General features: G+C 47.2%; 1 protein-coding gene across 1 annotated transcript in view; it reads right to left on the bottom strand.

The window, feature by feature from the left end:
• The window catches only part of Dmbt1 (deleted in malignant brain tumors 1), a 67,474-nt gene that overhangs the window by 41,931 nt on the left and 3,708 nt on the right, over window positions 1-21,835 (bottom strand). The window contains exons 5-14 of the mRNA XM_051145093.1: window positions 19,440-19,751; window positions 18,472-18,516; window positions 16,500-16,568; window positions 15,170-15,526; window positions 11,472-11,498; window positions 10,585-10,614; window positions 8,112-8,184; window positions 7,810-7,958; window positions 4,820-5,176; window positions 1,171-1,197 (exon numbers count right to left, since the gene is read on the bottom strand). Of these exons, the coding sequence (XP_051001050.1) occupies window positions 1,171-1,197; window positions 4,820-5,176; window positions 7,810-7,958; window positions 8,112-8,184; window positions 10,585-10,614; window positions 11,472-11,498; window positions 15,170-15,526; window positions 16,500-16,568; window positions 18,472-18,516; window positions 19,440-19,751 (1,446 nt within the window). The remainder of the gene's footprint in view (window positions 1-1,170; window positions 1,198-4,819; window positions 5,177-7,809; window positions 7,959-8,111; window positions 8,185-10,584; window positions 10,615-11,471; window positions 11,499-15,169; window positions 15,527-16,499; window positions 16,569-18,471; window positions 18,517-19,439; window positions 19,752-21,835) is intronic.

The following is a 21,835-nucleotide window of genomic DNA, read 5'->3' as shown; positions in this document are numbered from 1 at the left end:
GGCAGGAGAGCATGTTCTGTGTAAGAATGCTAGCTTAGCATGAGCCACAAAGCCAGTGAGCAGGGCTCCTCCATGGCCTCTGCTTCAGTTCCTGCCTCCAGGTTCCTGCCTGGGGCTCCTGGCCTGACCTCCCTGGTGATGGGCTGTGGCTGGTAAGCCAAACAGTCTTCGCTCCTCCAAGGTGCTTATGGCCAGTGTTTTATCACAGCAACAGAGAGCAAACTAGACCGCCATCCCAATTAGTGGCCTCAAGCCAGAGATAAGAGCAAAGAAAAGGACTTACCATTTTCTGTCCCTCCAGGGTACCACCAACCTGAAGAAAGACAAGGTTCAGTTTAGAAGAGGATCCTATGTTTAGAAATGGTCTCACATGGGTACATTATTAGCCCTACTGTACAGAGCACTCCTGCCAGAGGAGCAGGGAGCAAGGGTCTGTGGTTCAGTCTCAACTCTCTGCACTGCACAGGGTCTTGTTTGAAATGATTTTTTAGGAGAAATAAAGGCAATTGTGTGGAAGGTGAAATACACATCATTTCAGATATAATAAGCAAGAGTTTGGCATAGTGGCAGACTCCTGGAATCCAAGAAAATGGTACCTACAGGCAGGAGGGTCAGGAGGTCAGGGGTAGCCTAGCCTACACAGAAAGTCTGAGCCCAGCGTGGGCTACATGGATCTTAAAAAGAAAAAGTAAATAAACAAAGTTTGTGCATCCTTTTCTCCTTTGTGAAAGCTTAGCAGGCTAGTAGTCCTCTAACCTTGATAATATCACAGTCTGCATTTCTGGGGCCTAGCAGGAGCTTCCCCAAAGTGTAAGGAGGGCACATCATCCTTACACCTCGTCTGACAAAGCACACATCCCTGAGCCCACTCTAGCCCTCAGAGTCAGAATGTCTCGAGGGATGGGAGAGAATCCAAACTTACATCCAGGGATTCTATAGATTCTGACAGACACTGAAACTGGAGCCAGGGGCGACATAAAGACTGGAACTGTTTTCCCCTAGGACCCTTTGTGCTATAGATGGCTGAAATGCCTATTGTCATTGCATGTGTGGACAGGACACAGATTACATATTTCAGCCTCATCTCTCCATTAACATTCAATGAGTCCGTGTATATTACCACACGGGAAAGTCTACGCTGACCCAGGTCCATCTTTACAAAGGACTTACCAGGTGTGGGGCTGCTTGCTTGAGAATCTGTAAAGGGATAAAAGCAAATTCAGATTGTATATGTTTCACACACAGGAATCCTGGTTTAAAATAAAAGCATTGACTCTTTTCTTTCTCTGTGTAGCCATGGCTGTCCTAGCCTCACTTTGTAGTCCAGGCTAGCACATAACTCACACAGATCCTCCTGCCTCTTCCTCGCAGAGTGCTGGGAATAAACAGGAGTGCAGAGGTCCGTGCAGGAGGAACAGCAAAACAGCTCTAGAACTCATGGAATGTGGCCCACCAGTTAGCAAACCCTCAATGGGTGTGTCTCTCGAGGCATAACCCCGAGAACTGAGAGTCTTGAGGACTTGGTGCTATTACGGTGCATAGCTCTGCTTGTTACCTTTGCGGTCCTTATAATCCCTTTAATATGTGAATTGTGTGAGTACTATAAAGGGGACTCCCAGCCCCTCACTGGCAAGTCTCATTGGCAAATTCAATAACAATGCTTGATCTCTTTCAGGCAGTGCTACTAGGAGCTGATTAATGATTCAACCACCATCTCTGAAAACAACCTGCGGATGTAGATTGCTAACAATGATCACTACCCTTAGAAAGAATTTGGAAAAGTAGATTGTCCAACAAGGTTAGGGAAAGATGTTTTTGCTAGTGGCTCTGACACAGGAAGTCTTGGGGAAGAACGGATTGTTTGGCAAAGTAGTGTGAAGATGTTTTTGCTGTTGGCCCTGATGTGGGAACTCTTGGGGGCCAACTGAAGTTAATAGAAAGTACACCCTTATTAGTAAAGCTGGGGTCCTTTTGAGGTTGGCCAAGCAAGAACAATGGCCCATAGGAACATTGGCTGACGTGACTCTTTCAAGCTGGGCTGGTGACTGAGATGACAGTTGATATCCTTATTCTATTTTTCTGCCCTCGGCTTCCTGATATGGTTTAATAAAACATTGAGTAATGAGTAGGTGAGCACTTTTAGGACTTAAAATAGACATGGCTGATGATTTTCATAGAGGAGTTTAGATTTGTGATTCCTTTAAGATCTTCATAAGATTACTTCTTAAGATAATTGATTCCTTCTTTGTAACCACAAACTGCAGCCTGCCAGTAAAGAAAAGCTGGCTGACAAATTCCCATGCTTGCTGATACTCTGTTACTATGTACCAAGTTGCCTATGTACAAATATATGTGGATTCTCAGAAATGACATGTTATTCATGTTTGCTCTTTACCTCAGAACACATAAAACACTTGGTCGTGTGAAGGTATTGTGAAACATAGTTTTATACATATATCCACTGTAATAATTTATCTATAAAGAAATAGAATGTAAACACATTGTGGGTTTAGTACTGCTTGCAAGATTTTGTTGGGATATATAAACTGTGAAAGGAAAAGGAAGAGGACAGAAAAAGAAGAAAGAGGAGGAAGAAGAGGAGGAGGGGGAGGAGGAAGAGGAGGAGGAAGAAGAGGAGAGGAATAAGATAAGAATAAGAATAAAGATGAAAATAAGAAGATAATAATAAAAGGAAAAAGAAACAGTTCCTTGAACCTTACCTGCTGGAGTCTATCTTACTTATCATCATGTGTGTGTGTGTGTGTGTGTGTGTGTGTGTGTGTTATATGTAACAATTTGTCTCTGTGTCATATCTGTCTCTGACACCAATATTTTCTGTAACAATGTATGTGTATGCATTTCTGTGTCCATGTTTATATCTCTTTGTATGTTTGTATGTGAGAGTCACTTTCAATGCAAATATCTATGTATGTATGATTTTATGTCTGTGTATGTTGGAGTCTGTGTGTGTGTGTGTGTGTGTGTGTGTGTGTGTGTGTGTGTGTGAAGCAGTAATCAAGAAGGGGTTCATAAGGGACACAATGTCCCTGGTCTTTAGAAAGAGCTGTTAAACGAAAACTAGGTGGAGGCTGGTGAAAACAGGATAAATTACACTGGCTCCAGGAGACCAGAGTGAGAGTGACCTGACTGTGGCTACAGGGGGCGCTGTTGGAGCATGGAACATAACAAGCACCATTTTGTATGGTGAGTGAAGCACAGTACCCTGAACATTAAGGAGACTGAATGAAGCCAGGCTGTATGCTGGGCACAGTGGCTCACAGCTGTAATCCCAGCCCTTTGCACACTGAGGCTAGAGAAACAGTAGTTCAGCGTCAGCAGCCTGAGCTATACACATAGACCTGCCTCAGTAAGGCAAGCAATGTAGAAATCAGCAAAGATCCTGAGGCACTGAAATACAGAGAGATGGCACAGGCCAGGGAAGATGCAGGAGGCCACAGGAGACAGCATGGGACTGTGAGGTGGCAGCCCACAGGCTTGGGGTCAGTACCATGCTGAAGCCTCCCGCCCTCCGTGTCCAGCAGTGGGGTCCTATAGTGCCCACCTCTGTGTTTGATCAACAACTCATAACAGGTCTTGTCACCCTTGAGTGTGTGAAAACTCAGACGAGTTGAGCAGTGAGTGTCTTCTCAACCATCATGTCAAGAGAAGAAGCAAAGCCTCTGGAGTAAACAGAACAGGGGAGCTCCATTTGAGATGCTGAGAGTGAGGGGAACCACATTCACAATGCTGAGAGTGAGGTGAACCCCCATTCACAATGCTGAGAGTGAGGTGAACCCCCATTCACAATGCTGAGAGTGGCCTGAGAAGGTCAGCACGGACATCTGTGAGAAACAGAGGCACAGGTAGACATGAAGCACCCAGAAGTTCAGCTGGACTCACAGGGAGATTTACACATGTATCTGAGGCCAGGGTTTCAGGATGAGTGATGACAGAGTGAGCCGTGAATGGAACAGTTATTCATGGACTTTTACTCCACAGTATCACATGGAACCTTATTTCTGCAGCTTAATAATCACAAGCAAGAAACCCTGATCACCTCTGGTCATGACAGAACACTGAAGCTCTTCATGAGGGTGAGGCAGCCCAAAGCACCCTCAGCCATGATTGCCTGAAGATACAAAGGTCTAGCCTCGCTGGTGAAGGATGCTGTAGGACTCTAGACATCCTCCAGACTACCTCCGTGCTCACGTATACCCTGGCCAAGTTACCTCCTAAACATACCACAGGTGACTATGCTGCCACGCCCACACTGCCAGCATTCTGTTACGAGGTTTCCAGACTGACCCTAATTGACCTATAGAATCTGAATCTGTGAGGACTCAGAAACCACTAGAGCCTGAAGAGAGAGAAGGAGGCCTGGAAGCTTCCCCATGAGAGTCCTTCTGCAGCAGTTTCTGAGAAGAAAGCTAGGAGACACTGGGGAAAATGAAGAGTGCATTTGCTCCACCTAGAGTGGCTAACTGCTTTGCCCTCCAGCGCCAGGAAGTCCATACAGAAACTCGGTTGCATTACTCCAAACCAACACTGGGTTACTCATAGCAGGCACATGTGTAGGTGGACCCTGGCACTTTCTTGGGCCTGGACTGGACCTCACACTTCCATGGAATCCTGTCTCTCATAAACTCTAGTCATGGATAACTGAGGGATTCTTCAGGACCATGACTGAGAATAGCAGTGTTCAGGATATTTAACAGCGTCACAGGAATACGATGAATAGGGCCATAACGGACCACTGATACAGCATGAGAGGGGTGTGATCATTTGGAAGGAGGCAGAATTAAGGATCACTGAGTCTTACCTGAACAGATGACTCCAGCATCCTCCTGGTGTCCACAGTTATGAGAGAGCCATCCTCGGTGTGAGCAGCTCCACAGATAGGACTCATGTCCCGTACAGGCCACGTCATCCAGGACAATGGGCCCTGAGCCCTGTCCGAACCGGGCATTTAAAGGAGCGGACACAGCCCAGCCACAGCCCAGCTGCCTGCACACCACATTGGCATCGTTGGTGTCCCAGTTGTCATCACACACGGTGCCCCAGGAGCCATGGTAAAGAATCTCCACGCGACCCTGACACCTGTCTCCTCCATTCACCAGCCTCAGGGCCAAACCACCATCTGTTCCTGAAAGACATGGCAGTTTCTCCTTAGCAGCTCCTGTGAGGAGAGTGTATCTTGTGCAATTCACAGGCAGCTCATACATGCTTATAGCAACATGGGATGGGAGCTCCACCATTGTTGCTTCTTGGGCACCCTATGCTGTAAAAACCCATACCCCTACCACTTTGCATCCTAATTTCAATGTCACCAGAAACGTAGGTTTTCTTCAAACAGCGTGACGTGGGTTGAATCTGCCCTGAGTAGTCAGCAGATACATACTCTACCTTGTAGCTAAGGCCTTTGAGGGCCATGCACTACATAAGCCTCTTCTGGATGATGACATACACTGCCGAATCCCAGTGTTTCAGGGAGAAGGCAGAGCCCTCCTAGTCACGACACACACTGCGCATGTGCACAATCGTCTCCACCCTGACCCACAGCTGCCAGCAGGAGAGAAAAGGGTAGAGCAGGTTGCTCTATGACAGACCAAACCACAGAGTGAGGAGCTCCCTGGCTGAGAAGAAGTTCATGGGTTCCTAGCAAAGGCTCTCACAGCTGCTCACCCAGATGAGGTTCAGAGTTAATACCAGAACAGCATTTTTGGCCCAATATAAAAGTATTGAACTTGCAGAAACTACTGTTGACTGTTCAGAGCGGGGTCAGGTGACTGCCTCCATGAGCTCACTGCCTGTCTGCAATAGCACCACACCAGAGAACCCTGGGCTTTGGCACTGTTCATCACCCAGATTGAAGTCAAGGATCAAAGCCATGTTACACAAGACATATGCCTGCGGGGGATGCACTGCAGTATGACCCTTGTTTCTAGGCAGGACACTCATCTGAAGTGACTCAGAAGGGGATCTCATATCAACAGTCTCATTTTGACAGGCAAACCACTCTGAAGGTGGCCTTGTCGTCACCATCCTCACCCCTGGCTCTCTGTGGGCAACACTACATTCAGGATTCTGACCCTGATCTCCTGCTGACTGAGTCCTCCACACACCGGGAGATGGGCAATGACAGGGCTCACCGAGGAAAGCCCTCTGCAGCAGGAGGCAAGCCCAGCTTCTCTAAGTGCTCACACTCGCACACCTCCCATCTGCATAAGCATCTTGAGGAAGTCAAGTCCATGAATAAAACTGGCATTAACATTACACAGAGAGATTTACAAAATTTTTTGTTACCTATTGGTGGGGTAGAAGGCACTGCAGTGGTTGGGTCTGCACGTCCACATATAGATGAGGGAGAGAAATGAGAAATAGAAAGTTAAGTCTCCACTGAGAAAAACCAAGGCATGCAAGAACAGTTAAATCTGCTGATGGGATATGATTCAGGCTCTGCCCTGTGTAGTTCTATATGACTTTAGATGAGTACAAATCTATATAGTCTTGAGTTCTCCAGACCTAAAAGGCTACTGATGTAGAAAATGTCATTAAACTACAGACCCTAATTCTAACATGCCTACATTTGACGTGTGCCGAGCTCTAGTAAAATCACTACAAAAGTAAAGTTTCCCATACTTACAATACATTTAATTGTTCTTATCTAATTGCACTGGCTGAGGACCAAATTTTATATGCACTAGCAGACGGTTGGGGGGCGTATCTGCGTTATTTTGCAATATGCATGATTTAACTAATTCCGTATCTGTGTATGCCCCCTAGGCTAGACTGAAACTAAAGAGCCTCCTAACTCAGCCTTGTGAGTGCTAGAACACCATGCGGGGTGTGTGTGTGTGTGTGTGTGTGTGTGTGTGTGTGTGTGTGTGTGTGTGTGTGTGTGTGTGTGTGTGACTATGCCTAGCTCATTTGTTTTTACTTTAAAATAAATTATTATAATCTAACCCCTTTAAATAAGACATAAGCTTCAAAAACATATGTTTAGGTTCTTAAGAAGAGCCCTGACTCTTGGGGAGAGCACCTTCAAGAGCTGACAGGGTGCTAAGGCTTGGAGTGGAGAGAGCTGGAGGTCAGCCCCCTGATGCCAGCAACCAGCCTCTATCTGAGTCACATCAAAAGGTCTCTGGATATGGAAAAAGGTGACCTCTCCCACACAATGGTCCTGATACAAACAGCTCTGGAAAGTCCCCTAATGCAGGCGTCTCTCAAAGCTGTACCCAGTCCTCCACTCCCGCCCAACTTCAATCAGACTCACACACTTGCATCAGAGTGCCTACCAAGCCTAGCAGGAGTGTCGGCTGCCTAAGAGTGTCCTGTAGGACAAGCAATGCAGAAGAGGAAGTGCTTGTTCCTTGAAGAGGTGTTACAAATAAGAAAAGGTGGGATCTTGGGAAGGAATATGGCTACATTAGAACAAAGACCATCTCATGCCTGGATTGCCCCCAATGCTTAAGGACAAGGAATGCTGAAAAATGAACCATTAGGATTCCTAACATATTCTGGACTAACCAGAGGCACTGGATTAAACACTGTACTTGTGCTGTCCTGCTACCAAAACATCACAAGGAGAAAGTGATTTTTCTTCCCAAAGACCAGGTAGCCAGAGTCTAAACTGTTGTGAAGTACCACCAACATCTCTCACTAGAGGCACAAAAGAGAAAAACAAGCATCTGTGATGTCCCAGGATGGAGGGTCATGGCATCCACGGTAGCTCTCTATAACCTCAGAGGACAGGAAACAGCTAGGGTATTGGCTAAGCAGATGGTTGCCTTCCTCTCCAGGCACTAGCACCAGAGACTTGGCTTCCTGGGCTGGCCAAGCTACAGGGAGAGAAGTGGGGACCATCTTCAGGACACTGAGAATCATCAGCAGACACTCCTTGAAACAAGACCACATAGAGCCACAGGTAGATGTGTCTCAGAGTGTCCCACTGCGAACCCCTGCATCTCAGGAACATAATCCATAGCATAAAACCCCATGTTGGTTTGAAGCCACATTGAGAAATTTCCCCTGGGACCTCAGGATCCACATGCTCTGCCTTCTGCCCATCTTCTGGGTCAGAGTGAGCCTGGGGATTCTAGGGACAATATTGCCACAGAGATATCACATAAAACATCTTACATTCTGTTGTAGGCCACGGGGTTTGTTCAGTTGAGTAGATGACATCTGCAAAAAGAGAAAGGAAGAAGTCATTGGATGTTGGTCTTCACTTCAGGAAGCCTGGAAAAAAGACCTGGAATCTCACAAGATACATTCTTCTATCACTAAATCCTATAATCCTCTCTGTGGAATCAGAGACTGAACAGTCTGTTACTTTGCCACTGAGATGTCACCATGAGCTCCTTTTGTCCCTCACCCTCCTTCATCTCTGCTTCTACTTCATCTTACCCACCACCCGCTTCACTAGCAGCTCCAACCTAGGCACAAGCTTGGAAGTAATGCATGACACTGAATTCAGCTGTCACCACACACTGTGCCCCTGTAGCCTTGGTACAGGACCTCCACCTGGCCATGACACTGGTCACCACCATTCAGCATCCCCAGAGGCAAAGCAGCATTGACTAGGGCACTGCTCTCCTGGCATGCTGGGCTCTGTGACCTCTCCAACGCCTTGCCTCATCCTCGTTCCTACCTAATGCTGTTTATCAGTGACCCACCCATCTCTCTGAATCACATGCTTCATGTCATTGTCCTGAAAACTCATATATATCCACTGGCTTGTTCTTGGTTTTTATCTTCACAAAATACCTATATATTTTACTCACTGACCATGGATTTTGCCCACACCTTGGATCCCAGCACTCCTGAGGCAGAGCAAGGAATTTTTTTTTTTTTTTTTTTTTGCAAAGCAAGCTCATCATTGTCCTCATCAGAAGCTCCGTGTAGCCAGGACTACATGGTGAGCATCTGTCTCCTTCTTCATTTCTGTCTTTCTGTCTCTGTGTCTCAATCTCTGTTTCCTCTCTTTCTCTCCCTCTCTCACTCTATGTCTGTTTTTGTCTCTCTGTCTCTATATCTCTCTGTCTTTCTCTGTCCCTCTCTTACACACACACACACACACACACACACACACACACACACACACACACACACACAAAGAGAGTTTCACCATCCTCTCCGTGTTCATTGGGATTAAGAGTGCAATGAGATTCATCTAACAGAAGTCTGTCCTCTACCACTCCGGCCTGCTCTCCCACTGCAGGGATGGCCATGACGGAAAGTCAGCAGGCAGCATGGTGCCCCAATCAACTCACATGAAACCCTGTGCTGGTTGTGTGAGGAACAGACAGCAGGTGTGTGGTAATAGGAAGAAATGCCTTTAGCATTCCGACAGCATGAAGAAGGTCCTGGGCGTGGCTTTGTTGTGGTTACTTTCTGATTGTGAGAACTCTGTGCTCTGAGGGTGATGCGTTGAGGTGGATGCAAGGTGAGGGGGTCAGATGGTGGCTGTTGTTGGAGCTCTTCAGAGCAGTCAGGTGGGGATTGACAAAGGCCAACTGAGCAGTCCAAGATAGCCCCAAGGAGCACTCTGGGTTTGAAGGGGCTGACCCTGCTGCCCTCTCCTGGTCACTCTGTGAATGTCCCCTAGAGAACTGCCAACTCTAATGGAGGTTGATCAAAAAGCTTGCCCAGGACTCCCTGTCGGGAAGGTTTTGTGATAATAGCACATATTACCTGTCGTAGCTGAGCATTGATTATATGCAACATTTTATAAGGTTTTGTTTTACTTCGAATTAAGTGCACGTGTATGTAAGTGCCTGTGTGTGGGCACGTGGACATCAGTATAGATGCCCACAGAGGCCAGTAGAGGGTGTCAGAGCTGCAGGGAGGGAATTGGCTTGGGGTGCACACTATCTTATTTAGCTTTGATGATGATGTTTACCGTTGCAAGAATGGCTGTATTGTACAAAAGAATGAAACATTGACTTTTCAACTAGTATTTCTGACACTAGCCAAACCTAAGTCCATGCATCAAGTGACAGATGATGGACAGAGAGAAGATGGAAGAGGAAGGGTGTGGATGGGAGGACCATGTCCGGCAGCTAGACACCCACCCATCTCATCTCTACTCCACCCCTGACTTCTGTGCCCAAAGTTGCAGTTGAATCCCACCAGGCCACAGCACCAGTGACAATGGCCATCTGTCCTAGCGAGCTCCACTGCCATTTTAGCACAGCTCACCCATTTGAAGGAGTCTCAGATGGGGATTTGCTCTGATCAGAATTGCCTATGGCAGTGTCCTGATTGATAATTGACAGGGGAAGGCCCGCCCATTGTCCCCGGGCAGGAGAGCATGTTCTGTGTAAGAATGCTAGCTTAGCATGAGCCACAAAGCCAGTGAGCAGGGCTCCTCCATGGCCTCTGCTTCAGTTCCTGCCTCCAGGTTCCTGCCTGGGGCTCCTGGCCTGACCTCCCTGGTGATGGGCTGTGGCTGGTAAGCCAAACAGTCTTCGCTCCTCCAAGGTGCTTATGGCCAGTGTTTTATCACAGCAACAGAGAGCAAACTAGACCCCCATCCCAATTAGTGGCCTCAGGCCAGAGATAAGAGCAAAGAAAAGGACTTACCATTTTCTGTCCCTCCAGGGTACCACCAACCTGAAGAAAGACAAGGTTCAGTTTAGAAGAGGATCCTATGTTTAGAAATGGTTTCACATGTGTACATTATTAGCCCTACTGTACAGAGCACTCCTGCCAGAGGAGCAGGGAGCAAGGGTCTGTGGTTCAGTCTCAGCTCTCTGCACTGCACAGGGTCTTGTTTGAAATGATTTTTTAGGAGAAATAAAGGCAATTGTGTGGAAGGTGAAATACACATCATTTCAGATATAATAAGCAAGAGTTTGGCATAGTGGCAGACTCCTGGAATCCAAGAAAATGGTACCTACAGGCAGGAGGGTCAGGAGGTCAGGGGTAGCCTAGCCTACACAGAAAGTCTGAGCCCAGCGTGGGCTACATGGATCTTAAAAAGAAAAAGTAAATAAACAAAGTTTGTGCATCCTTTTCTCCTTTGTGAAAGCTTAGCAGGCTAGTAGTCCTCTAACCTTGATAATATCACAGTCTGCATTTCTGGGGCCTAGCAGGAGCTTCCCCAAAGTGTAAGGAGGGCACATCATCCTTACACCTCGTCTGACAAAGCACACATCCCTGAGCCCACTCTAGCCCTCAGAGTCAGAATGTCTCGAGGGATGGGAGAGAATCCAAACTTACATCCAGGGATTCTATAGATTCTGACAGACACTGAAACTGGAGCCAGGGGCGACATAAAGACTGGAACTGTTTTCCCACAGGACCCTTTGTGCTATAGATGGCTGAAATGCCTATTGTCATTGCATGTGTGGACAGGACACAGATTACATATTTCAGCCTCATCTCTCCATTAACATTCAATGAGTCCGTGTATATTACCACACGGGAAAGTCTACGCTGACCCAGGTCCATCTTTACAAAGGACTTACCAGGTGTGGGGCTGCTTGCTTGAGAATCTGTAAAGGGATAAAAGCAAATTCAGATTGTATATGTTTCACACACAGGAATCCTGGTTTAAAATAAAAGCATTGACTCTTTTCTTTCTCTGTGTAGCCATGGCTGTCCTAGCCTCACTTTGTAGTCCAGGCTAGCACACAACTCACACAGATCCTCCTGCCTCTTCCTCGCAGAGTGCTGGGAATAAACAGGAGTGCAGAGGTCCGTGCAGGAGGAACAGCAAAACAGCTCTAGAACTCATGGAATGTGGCCCACCAGTTAGCAAACCCTCAATGGGTGTGTCTCTCGAGGCATAACCCCGAGAACTGAGAGTCTTGAGGACTTGGTGCTATTACGGTGCATAGCTCTGCTTGTTACCTTTGCGGTCCTTATAATCCCTTTAATATGTGAATTGTGTGAGTACTATAAAGGGGACTCCCAGCCCCTCACTGGCAAGTCTCATTGGCAAATTCAATAACAATGCTTGATCTCTTTCAGGCAGTGCTACTAGGAGCTGATTAATGATTCAACCACCATCTCTGAAAACAACCTGCGGATGTAGATTGCTAACAATGATCACTACCCTTAGAAAGAATTTGGAAAAGTAGATTGTCCAACAAGGTTAGGGAAAGATGTTTTTGCTAGTGGCTCTGACACTGGAAGTCTTGGGGAAGAACAGATTGTTTGGCAAAGTAGTGTGAAGATGTTTTTGCTGTTGGCCCTGATGTGAGAAATCTTGGGGGCCAATTGAAGTTAATAGAAAGTACACCCTTATTAGTAAAGCTGGGGTCCTTTTGAGGTTGGCCAAGCAAGAACAATGGCCCATAGGAACATTGGCTGACGTGACTCTTTCAAACTGGGCTGGTGACTGAGATGACAGTTGATATCCTTATTCTATTTTTCTGCCCTCGGCTTCCTGATATGATTTAATAAAACATATTAATGAGTAGGTGAGCACCTTTAGGACTTAAAATAGACATGGCTGATGATTTTCATAGAGGAGTTTAGATTTGTGATTCCTTTAAGATCTTCATAAGATTACTTCTTAAGATAATTGATTCCTTCTTTGTAACCACAAACTGCAGCCTGCCAGTAAAGAAAAGCTGGCTGACAAATTCCCATGCTTGCTTATACTCTGTTATTATGTACCAAGTTGCCTAATGTACAAATATATGTGGATTCTCAGAAATGACATGTTATTCATGTTTGCTCTTTACCTCATAATACATAAAACACTTGGTCGTGTGAAGGTATTGTGAAACACGGTTTTCATACATATATCCACTGTAATAATTTATCTATAAAGAAATAGAATGTAAACACATTGTGGGTTTTGTACTGCTTGCAAGATTTTGTTGGGATATATAAACTATGAAAGGAAAAGAAAGAGGACAGAAAAAGAAGAAAGAGGAGGAAGAAGAGGAGGAGGGGGAGGAGGAAGAGGAGGAGGAAGAAGAGGAGAAGAATAAGATAAGAATAAGAACAAGGATGAAAATAAGAAGATAATAATAAAAGGAAAAAGAAACAGTTCCTTGAACCTTACCTGCTGGAGTCTATCTTACTTATCATCATGTGTGTGTTTGTGTGTGTCTGTGTGTGTGTGTGTGTGTGTGTGTTATATGTAACAATTTGTCTCTGTGTCATATCTGTCTCTGACACCAATATTTTCTGTAACAATGTATGTGTATGCATTTCTGTGTCCATGTATATATCTCTTTGTATGTTTGTATGTGAGAGTCACTTTCAATGCAAATATCTACGTATGTATGATTTTATGTCTGTGTATGTTGGAGTCTGTGTGTGTGTGTGTGTGTGTGTGTGTGTGTGTGTGTGTGTGTGTGTGTGAAGCAGTAATCAAGAAGGGGTTCATAAGGGACACAATGTCCCTGGTCTTTAGAAAGAGCTGTTAAACGAAAACTAGGTGGAGGCTGGTGAAAACAGGATAAATTACACTGGCTCCAGGAGACCAGAGTGAGAGTGACCTGACTGTGGCTACAGGGGGCGCTGTTGGAGCATGGAACATAACAAGCACCATTTTGTATGGTGAGTGAAGCACAGTACCCTGAACGTTAAGGAGACTGAATGAAGCCAGGCTGTATGCTGGGCACAGTGGCTCACAGCTGTAATCCCAGCCCTTTGCACACTGAGGCTAGAGAAACAGTAGTTCAGCGTCAGCAGCCTGAGCTATACACATAGACCTGCCTCAGTAAGACAAGCAATGTAGAAATCAGCAAAGAACCTGAGGCACTGAAATTCAGAGAGATGGCACATGCCAGGGAAGATGCTGGAGGCCACAGGAGACAGCATGGGACTGTGAGGTGGCAGCCCACAGGCTTGGGGTCAGTACCATGCTGAAGCCTCCCGCCCTCCGTGTCCAGCAGTGGGGTCCTATATGCCCACCTCTGTGTTTGATCAACAACTCATAACAGGTCTTGTCACCCTTGAGTGTGTGAAGAGCAAAGCTACTTATACAAGTGACACGTGTGAAAACTCAGACGAGTTGAGCAGTGAGTGTCTTCTCAACCATCATGTCAAGAGAAGAAGCAAAGCCTCTGGAGTAAACAGAACAGGGGAGCTCCATTCGAGATGCTGAGAGTGAGGGGAACCACATTCACAATGCTGAGAGTGAGGTGAACCCCCATTCACAATGCTGAGAGTGAGGTGAACCCCCATTCACAATGCTGAGAGTGGCCTGAGAAGGTCAGCACGGACATCTGTGAGAAACAGAGGCACAGGTAGACATGAAGCACCCAGAAGTTCAGCTGGACTCACAGGGAGATTTACACATGTATCTGAGGCCAGGATTTCAGGATGAGTGATGACAGAGTGAGCCGTGAATGGAACAGTTATTCATGGACTTTTACTCCACAGTATCACATGGAACCTTATTTCTGCAGCTTAATAATCACAAGCAAGAAACCCTGATCACCTCTGGTCATGACAGAACACTGAAGCTCTTCATGAGGGTGAGGCAGCCCAAAGCACCCTCAGCCATGATTGCCTGAAGACACAAAGGTCTAGCCTCGCTGGTGAAGGATGCTGTAGGACTCTAGACATCCTCCAGACTACCTCCGTGCTCACGTACACCCTGTCCAAGTTACCTCCTAAACATACCACAGGTGACTATGCTGCCACGCCCACACTGCCAGCATTCTGTTACAAGGTTTCCAGACTGACCCTAATTGACCTATAGAATCTGAATCTGTGAGGACTCAGAAACCACTAGAGCCTGAAGAGAGAGAAGGAGGCCTGGAAGCTTCCCCATGAGAGTCCTTCTGCAGCAGTTTCTGAGAAGAAAGCTGGGAGACACTGGGGAAAATGAAGAGTGCATTTGCTCCACCTAGAGGGGCTAACTGCTTTGCCCTCCAGCGCCAGGAAGTCCATACAGAAACTCGGTTGCATTACTCCAAACCAACACTGGGTTACTCATAGCAGGCACATGTGTAGGTGGACCCTGGCACTTTCTTGGGCCTGGACTGGACCTCACACTTCCATGGAATCCTGTCTCTCATAAACTCTAGTCATGGATAACTGAGGGATTCTTCAGGAACATGACTGAGAATAGCAGTGTTCAGGATATTTAACAGCGTCACAGGAACACGATGAATAGGGCCATAACGGACCACTGATACAGCATGAGAGGGGTGTAGTCATTTGGGAGGAGGCAGAATTAAGGATCACTGAGTCTTACCTGAACAGATGACTCCAGCATCCTCCTGGTGTCCACAGTTATGAGAGAGCCAGCCTCGGTGGGAGCAGCTCCACAGATAGGACTCATGTCCCGTACAGGCCACGTCATCCAGGACAATGGGCCCTGAGCCCTGTCCGAACCGGGCATTTAAAGGAGCGGACACAGCCCAGCCACAGCCCAGCTGCCTGCACACCACATTGGCATCGTTGGTGTCCCAGTTGTCATCACACACGGTGCCCCAGGAGCCATGGTAAAGAATCTCCACGCGACCCTGACACCTGTCTCCTCCATTCACCAGCCTCAGGGCCAAACCACCATCTGTTCCTGAAAGACATGGCAGTTTCTCCTTAGCGGCTCCTGTGAGGAGAGTGTATCTTGTGCAATTCACAGGCAGCTCATACATGCTTATAGCAACATGGGATGGGAGCTCCACCATTGTTGCTTCTTGGGCACCCTATGCTGTAAAAACCCATACCCCTACCACTTTGCATCCTAATTTCAATGTCACCAGAAACGTTGGTTTTCTTCAAACAGTGTGATGTGGGTTGAATCTGCCCTGAGTAGTCAGCAGATACATACTCTACCTTGTAGCTAAGGCCTTTGAGGGCCATGCACTACATAAGCCTCTTCTGGATGATGACATACACTGCCGAATCCCAGTGTTTCAGGGAGAAGGCAGAGCCCTCCTAGTCACGACACACACTGCGCATGTGCACAATCGTCTCCACCCTGACCCACAGCTGCCAGCAGGAGAGAAAAGGGTAGAGCAGGTTGCTCTATGACAGACCAAAGCACAGAGTGAGGAGCTCCCTGGCTGAGAAGAAGTTCATGGGTTCCTAGCAAAGGCTCTCACAGCTGCTCACCCAGATGAGGTTCAGAGTTAATACCAGAACAGCATTTTTGGCCCAATATAAAAGTATTGAACTTGCAGAAACTACTGTTGACTGCTCAGAGCGGGGTCAGGTGACTGCCTCCATGAGCTCACTGTCTGTCTGCAATAACACCACACCAGAGAACCCTGGGCTTTGGCACTGTTCATCACCCAGATTGAAGTCAAGGATCAAAGCCATGTTACACAAGACATAAGCCTGCGGGGGATGCACTGCAGTATGACCCTTGTTTCTAGGCAGGACACTCCTCTGAAGTGACTCAGAAGGGGATCTCATATCAACAGTCTCAATTTGACAGGTAAACCACTCTGAAGGTGGCCTTGTCGTCACCATCCTCACCCCTGGCTCTCTGTGGGCAACACTACATTCAGGATTCTGACCCTGATCTCCTGCTGACTGAGTCCTCCACACACCGCGAGATGGGCAATGACAGGGCTCACCAAGGAAAGCCCTCTGCAGCAGGACGCAGCCCAGCTTCTCTAAGTGCTCACACTCGCACACCTCCCTATCTGCTTAAGCATCTTGAGGAAGTCAAGTCCATGAATAAAACTGGCATTAACACTTACACAGAGAGATTTACAAAATTTTTTGTTACCTATTGGTGGGGTAGAAGGCACTGCAGTGGTTGGGTCTTCACGTCCACATATAGATGAGGGAGAGAATGAGAAATAGAAAGTTAAGTCTCCACTGAGAAAAACTAAGGCATGCAAGAACAGTTAAATCTGCTGATGGGATATGATTCAGGCTCTGCCCTGTGTAGTTCTATATGACTTTAGGTGAGTACAAATCTATATAGTCTTGAGTTCTCCAGACCTAAAAGGCTACTGATGTATAAAATGTCATTAAACTACAGACCCCAATTCTAACATGCCTACATTTGACGTGTGCCGAGCTCTAGTAAAATCACTACAAAAGTAAAAGTTCCCATAGTTACAACACATTTACTTGTTCTTATCTGATTGTACTGGCTCAGGACCAAATGTTATATGCACTAGCAGATGGTTGGGTGCATATCTGCATTATTTTGCATTATGCATGATTTGACTAATTCAATATCTGTGTATGCCCCCTAGGCTAGACTGAAACTAAAGAGCCTCCTAACTCAGCCTTGTGAGTGCTAGAACACCATGCGGGGTGTGTGGGTGTGTGTGTGTGTGTGTGTGTGTGTGTGTGTGTGTGTGTGTGTGTGACTATGCCTAGTTCATTTGTTTTTACTATAAGATAAATTATTCTAATTTGCCCCTTTAAATAAGACACAAGCTTCAAACACATATGTCTAGGTTCTTAAGAAGAGCCCTGACTCTTAGGGAGAGCACCTTCAAGAGCTGACAGGGTGCTAAGGCTTGGAGTGGAGAGAGCTGGAGGTCAGCCCCCTGCACCCAGTGAGCAGCCTCTATCTGAGTCACCTCATAAGGTCTCTGGATATGGAAGAAATTGGCCTCTCTCCAGTCAGTGGGTCCTGATACAAAGAGCTCTAGGAAAGTCCTCTCATGCAGGCCTCTGTCAAAACCATCCCCACTCCTCCACACACACACCCCTTCAATCAGACACATACACTTGCATCAGAGTGCCTACCAAGCCAAGCAGTAGTGTCTGCTGCCTAAGAGTGTCCTGTAGGACAAGCAATGCAGAAGAGGAAATGCTTGTTCCTTGAAGAGGTGTTACAAATAAGAAAAGGTGGGATCTTGGGAAGGAATATGGCTACATTAGAACAAAGACCATCTCATGCCTGGATTGCCCTCAATGCTTAAGGAAGAGCAATGCCGGAAAAATGAACCAAGAGGATTCCTAACATATTCTGGGCTAACCAGAGGCACTGGATTAAATATTGTACTTGTGCTGTCCTCGATCAAAATATCGCAAGGAGAAAGAAAGTGATTTTGCTTCCCAAAGACCAGGTAGACAGAGTCTAAACCATTCTGATGGGCCACCAACATCTCTCACTGGAGGCACAAAGGAGAAACGTCCCAGGATAGAAGATCATGGCATCCACAGTAATTCTCTATGGCCTCAGAGGACAGGAAATAGCTAGGGTATTGGCTAAGCAGATGGTTGCCTTCCTCTCCAGGCACTGGCACGAGAGACTTGGCTTCCTGGGCTGTCCAAGCTACAGGGAGAGACGTGGGGACCATTCTCAAGACACTGAGAATCATCAGCAGACACTCCTTGAAACAAGACCACCTAGAGCCCCTTGTAGATGTGTCTCAAGGCTTCTCCCACTGCGAACCCCTGCATCTCAGGAACATAATGCATGCCATAAAAGCCCATGTCGTTTTGAAGCCACATTGAGAAATTTCCCCTGGGACCTCAGGATCCACATGCTTTGCCTTCTGCCCATCATCTGGGTCAGAGTGAGCTTGGGGACTCTAGGGACAATAATGCCACAGAGATATCACATAAAACACATCTTACACTCTGTTGTAGCCCATGAGGTTTGTTCAGTTTGGTAGATGACATCTGCAGAATGAGAAAAGGAGAAGTCATTGGATGTTGGTCTTCACTTCAGGAATCCTGGAAGAAAGACCTGGAATCTCACAAGCTATGAGCTTTACATCACTAAATCCTATAATCTTCTCTGTGGAATCAGAGACTGGACTCTTTTTTACTTTGCCACTGAGATGTCACCATGAGCACCTTTTGTCCCTCAAAGGGACATCTGCTTCTACTTCATCTCATGCACCACCCACTTCTCTAGCAGCCCCAACCTAGGCACAAGCTTGGAAATAGTGCATGACATTTGAATTCAGAAGTCATCTGCCTATTTCAGTAGTTAAAACTCAATTCCTCATTCTAAGCCTTGGCCATCGCTAAAATATTCCTAAGAAAATGGCTCCAACTAGGAAAAGAGGTGACTTCCAGACATATTCTAGAAGGGCAGAAGAAACCCATTCACAATGTTCCTGCTCAGAGGACCATGCTCCTTAGGACAAGGGTGATCTTGATGCCACTCGTTGGAGCCATTCTACTGGGTATTCTTATCTGTGGGCTCTGAGGACATAGAGGCTAAAACCTATCTTCACCACCTCCCAGTTTGGGTCTTCTCAGAACCTCAGTGTCTCCATCTAAGAAAAGAGACTGAGATATCCAGGCTCTCACACCAAATAAGGCGTGACTCACGGCAGAGCAACTATGCAGCCACATGCTGCACATTTGCATGTACACATAAGCACATGCAGACTTCAACGCATGCAGACATAAACACTTGCACACTTAAGTACATGGACACATAAGCACATGCAGACATAAATATATGCACACATAGGCACATGCACACATAACTACATGTGCACATAAGCACATGCACATGCAACCACGTGCACACATAAGCACTTGTTGCCACAGAGTGTACATACAACAGCTAGAGGCAACAGCAGCGCTACCTGAACACACGACTCCGGCGTCTTCCCTGTGGCCACAGTCATGGTTGTACCACCCATCGTGCTGACAGCTGGACAGGTAGGGTTCCCATCCTGAGCAGTGCACAGCTCCCAAGAGAATGTTCCCTGAGCCCTGACCAAAGTGGGCCCCTCCTGGTGCTGATACAGAGCGGCCACAGCCGAGCTGTCGACAGACGACATCTGCGTCCTGGGTGTCCCAGGTGTCGTCACACACTGTGCCCCAGTAGCCTTGGTACAGGACCTCCACGCGGCCCTGACACCGGTCACCGCCGTTCAGCAGCCTCAGAGGCAAACCTGCATTGACACAGCGGGGACTGCTCTCCTGGCGTGCTGGCCTCTGTGGCTTCTGTGCCCTGTGCTGTCACCACTTTGTGCCCACTTCCTCCCCTGTCTTTCAGTGCTGCCTTCTTGACAGGCCTCTCTCCAGGGCCTTACATGTTACTCTCTTCATAGTCTTCCCTACCCCGTCTCCTCTGAAAATGCCCCAGACATGGGTCTCTCAACGTCACTTCTTCAGTCCTAATTTGGAGATGACAGTCCACATGTACAACTCTAGACTCTCACCCAATCAGCCTCCCTCCTCCATTGGGATCCATGATGCCACCTTGCAGAGCTACAACTGTGCAGGGAATGCGGACACCAGGTTAGCGTCTCCTTCTCCCCACCTCTTCCCCAGCTCTCACCATGGCTCCATCTACAAATTACACCTCCCTCCTCTTGGACGTGCCCTGCTCTGTGACCCCTCCAAAGCCTCACCTCAGCCTACCTGTGATCTAATGCTGTTTATCACTGACCCACCCGTCTCTCTGAATCACATGCTTCGTATCACTGTCATGAGGACTCATGTGTATCCACTTGTTTGTTTGACCTTGGTTTTTGTCTTCACAAAATACCTATATATTTTACTCACTTCCCTGCCAAAGTGCTTCATCACTGGCCATGGATTTTGCCCACACTTTTGATCCCAGAACTCCTGAGGCAGAGCCAGGTATGTTTTTTGCAAAGCAAGCTCATCATTGTCCTCATAAGAGGCTCTGTGTAGCCAGGACTACATAGTGAGCATCTGTCTCTTTCCTCGTTTCTGTCTTTCTGTCTTTTCTGTCTCTGTGTCAGTCTCTGTTTCCTCTCCCTCTTCCCCCCCCCCCGTGTCTGTCTGTCAGTCTCTCTCTCTCTCTCTCTTACACACACACACACACACACACACACACACACACACACACACACAGAGTTTCATTGGGATTAAGAGTGCAATGAGATTCATCTATCAGAAGTCTGTCCTCTACCACTCCGGCCTGCTCTCCCACTGCAGGGATGGCCATGACGGAAAGTCAGCAGGCAGCATGGTGCCCCAATCAACTCACATGAAACCCTGTGCTGGTTGTGTGAGGAACAGACAGCAGGTGTGTGGTAATAGGAAGAAATGCCTTTAGCATTCCGACAGCATGAAGAAGGTCCTGGGCGTGGCTTTCTTGTGGTTACTTTCTGATTGTGAGAACTCTGTGCTCTGAGAGTGATGCGTTGGGGTGGATGCAAGGTGAGGGGGTCAGATGGTGGCTGTTGTTGGAGCTCTTCAGAGCAGTGAGGTGGGGATTGGCAAAGGCCAACTGAGCAGTCCAAGATAGCCCCAAGGAGCACTCTGGGTTTGAAGGGGCTGACCCTGCTGCCCTCTCCTGGTCACTCTGTGAATGTCCCTTAGAAAACTGCCAACTCTAATGGAGGTTGATCAAAAAGCTTGCCCAGGACTCCCTGTCGGGAAGGTTTTGTGATAATAGCACATATTACCTGTCGTAGCTGAGCATTGATTATATGCAACATTTTTAAGGTTTTGTTTTACTTCGAATTATGTGCACGTGTATGTAAGTGCCTGTGTGTGGGAACATGCACATCAGTATAGATGCCCACAGAGGCCAGAAGAGGGTGTCAGAGCTGCAGGGAGGGAATTGGCTTGGGGTGCACACTATCTTATTTAGCTTTGATGATGATGTTTACCGTTACAAGAATGGCTGTATTGTACAAAGGAATGAAACACTGACTTTTCAACTAGTATTTCTGACACTAGGCAAAGCTAAGTCCATGCATCAAGTGACAGATGATGGACAGAGAGAAGACGGAAGATGAAGGGTGTGGATGGGAGGACCATGTCCGGCAGCTAGACACCCACCCATCTCATCTCTACTCCACCCCTGACTTCTGTGCCCAAAGCTGCATTTGGATCCCACCAGGCCACAGCACCAGCGACAATGGCCATCTGTCCTAGCGAGCTCCACTGCCATTTTAGCACAGCTCACCCATTTGAAGGAGTCTCAGATGGGGATTTGCTCTGATCAGAATTGCCTATGGCAGTGTCCTGATTGATAATTGACAGGGGAAGGCCCACC

The sequence above is a fragment of the Acomys russatus genome, chromosome 5 (assembly GCF_903995435.1).
Source record: "Acomys russatus chromosome 5, mAcoRus1.1, whole genome shotgun sequence".
NCBI classification, from domain to species: Eukaryota; Metazoa; Chordata; class Mammalia; order Rodentia; family Muridae; genus Acomys; species Acomys russatus.
The sequence above is the reverse complement of the archived record's forward strand: the minus strand, read 5'-3'. Positions and strand labels throughout refer to the sequence as shown.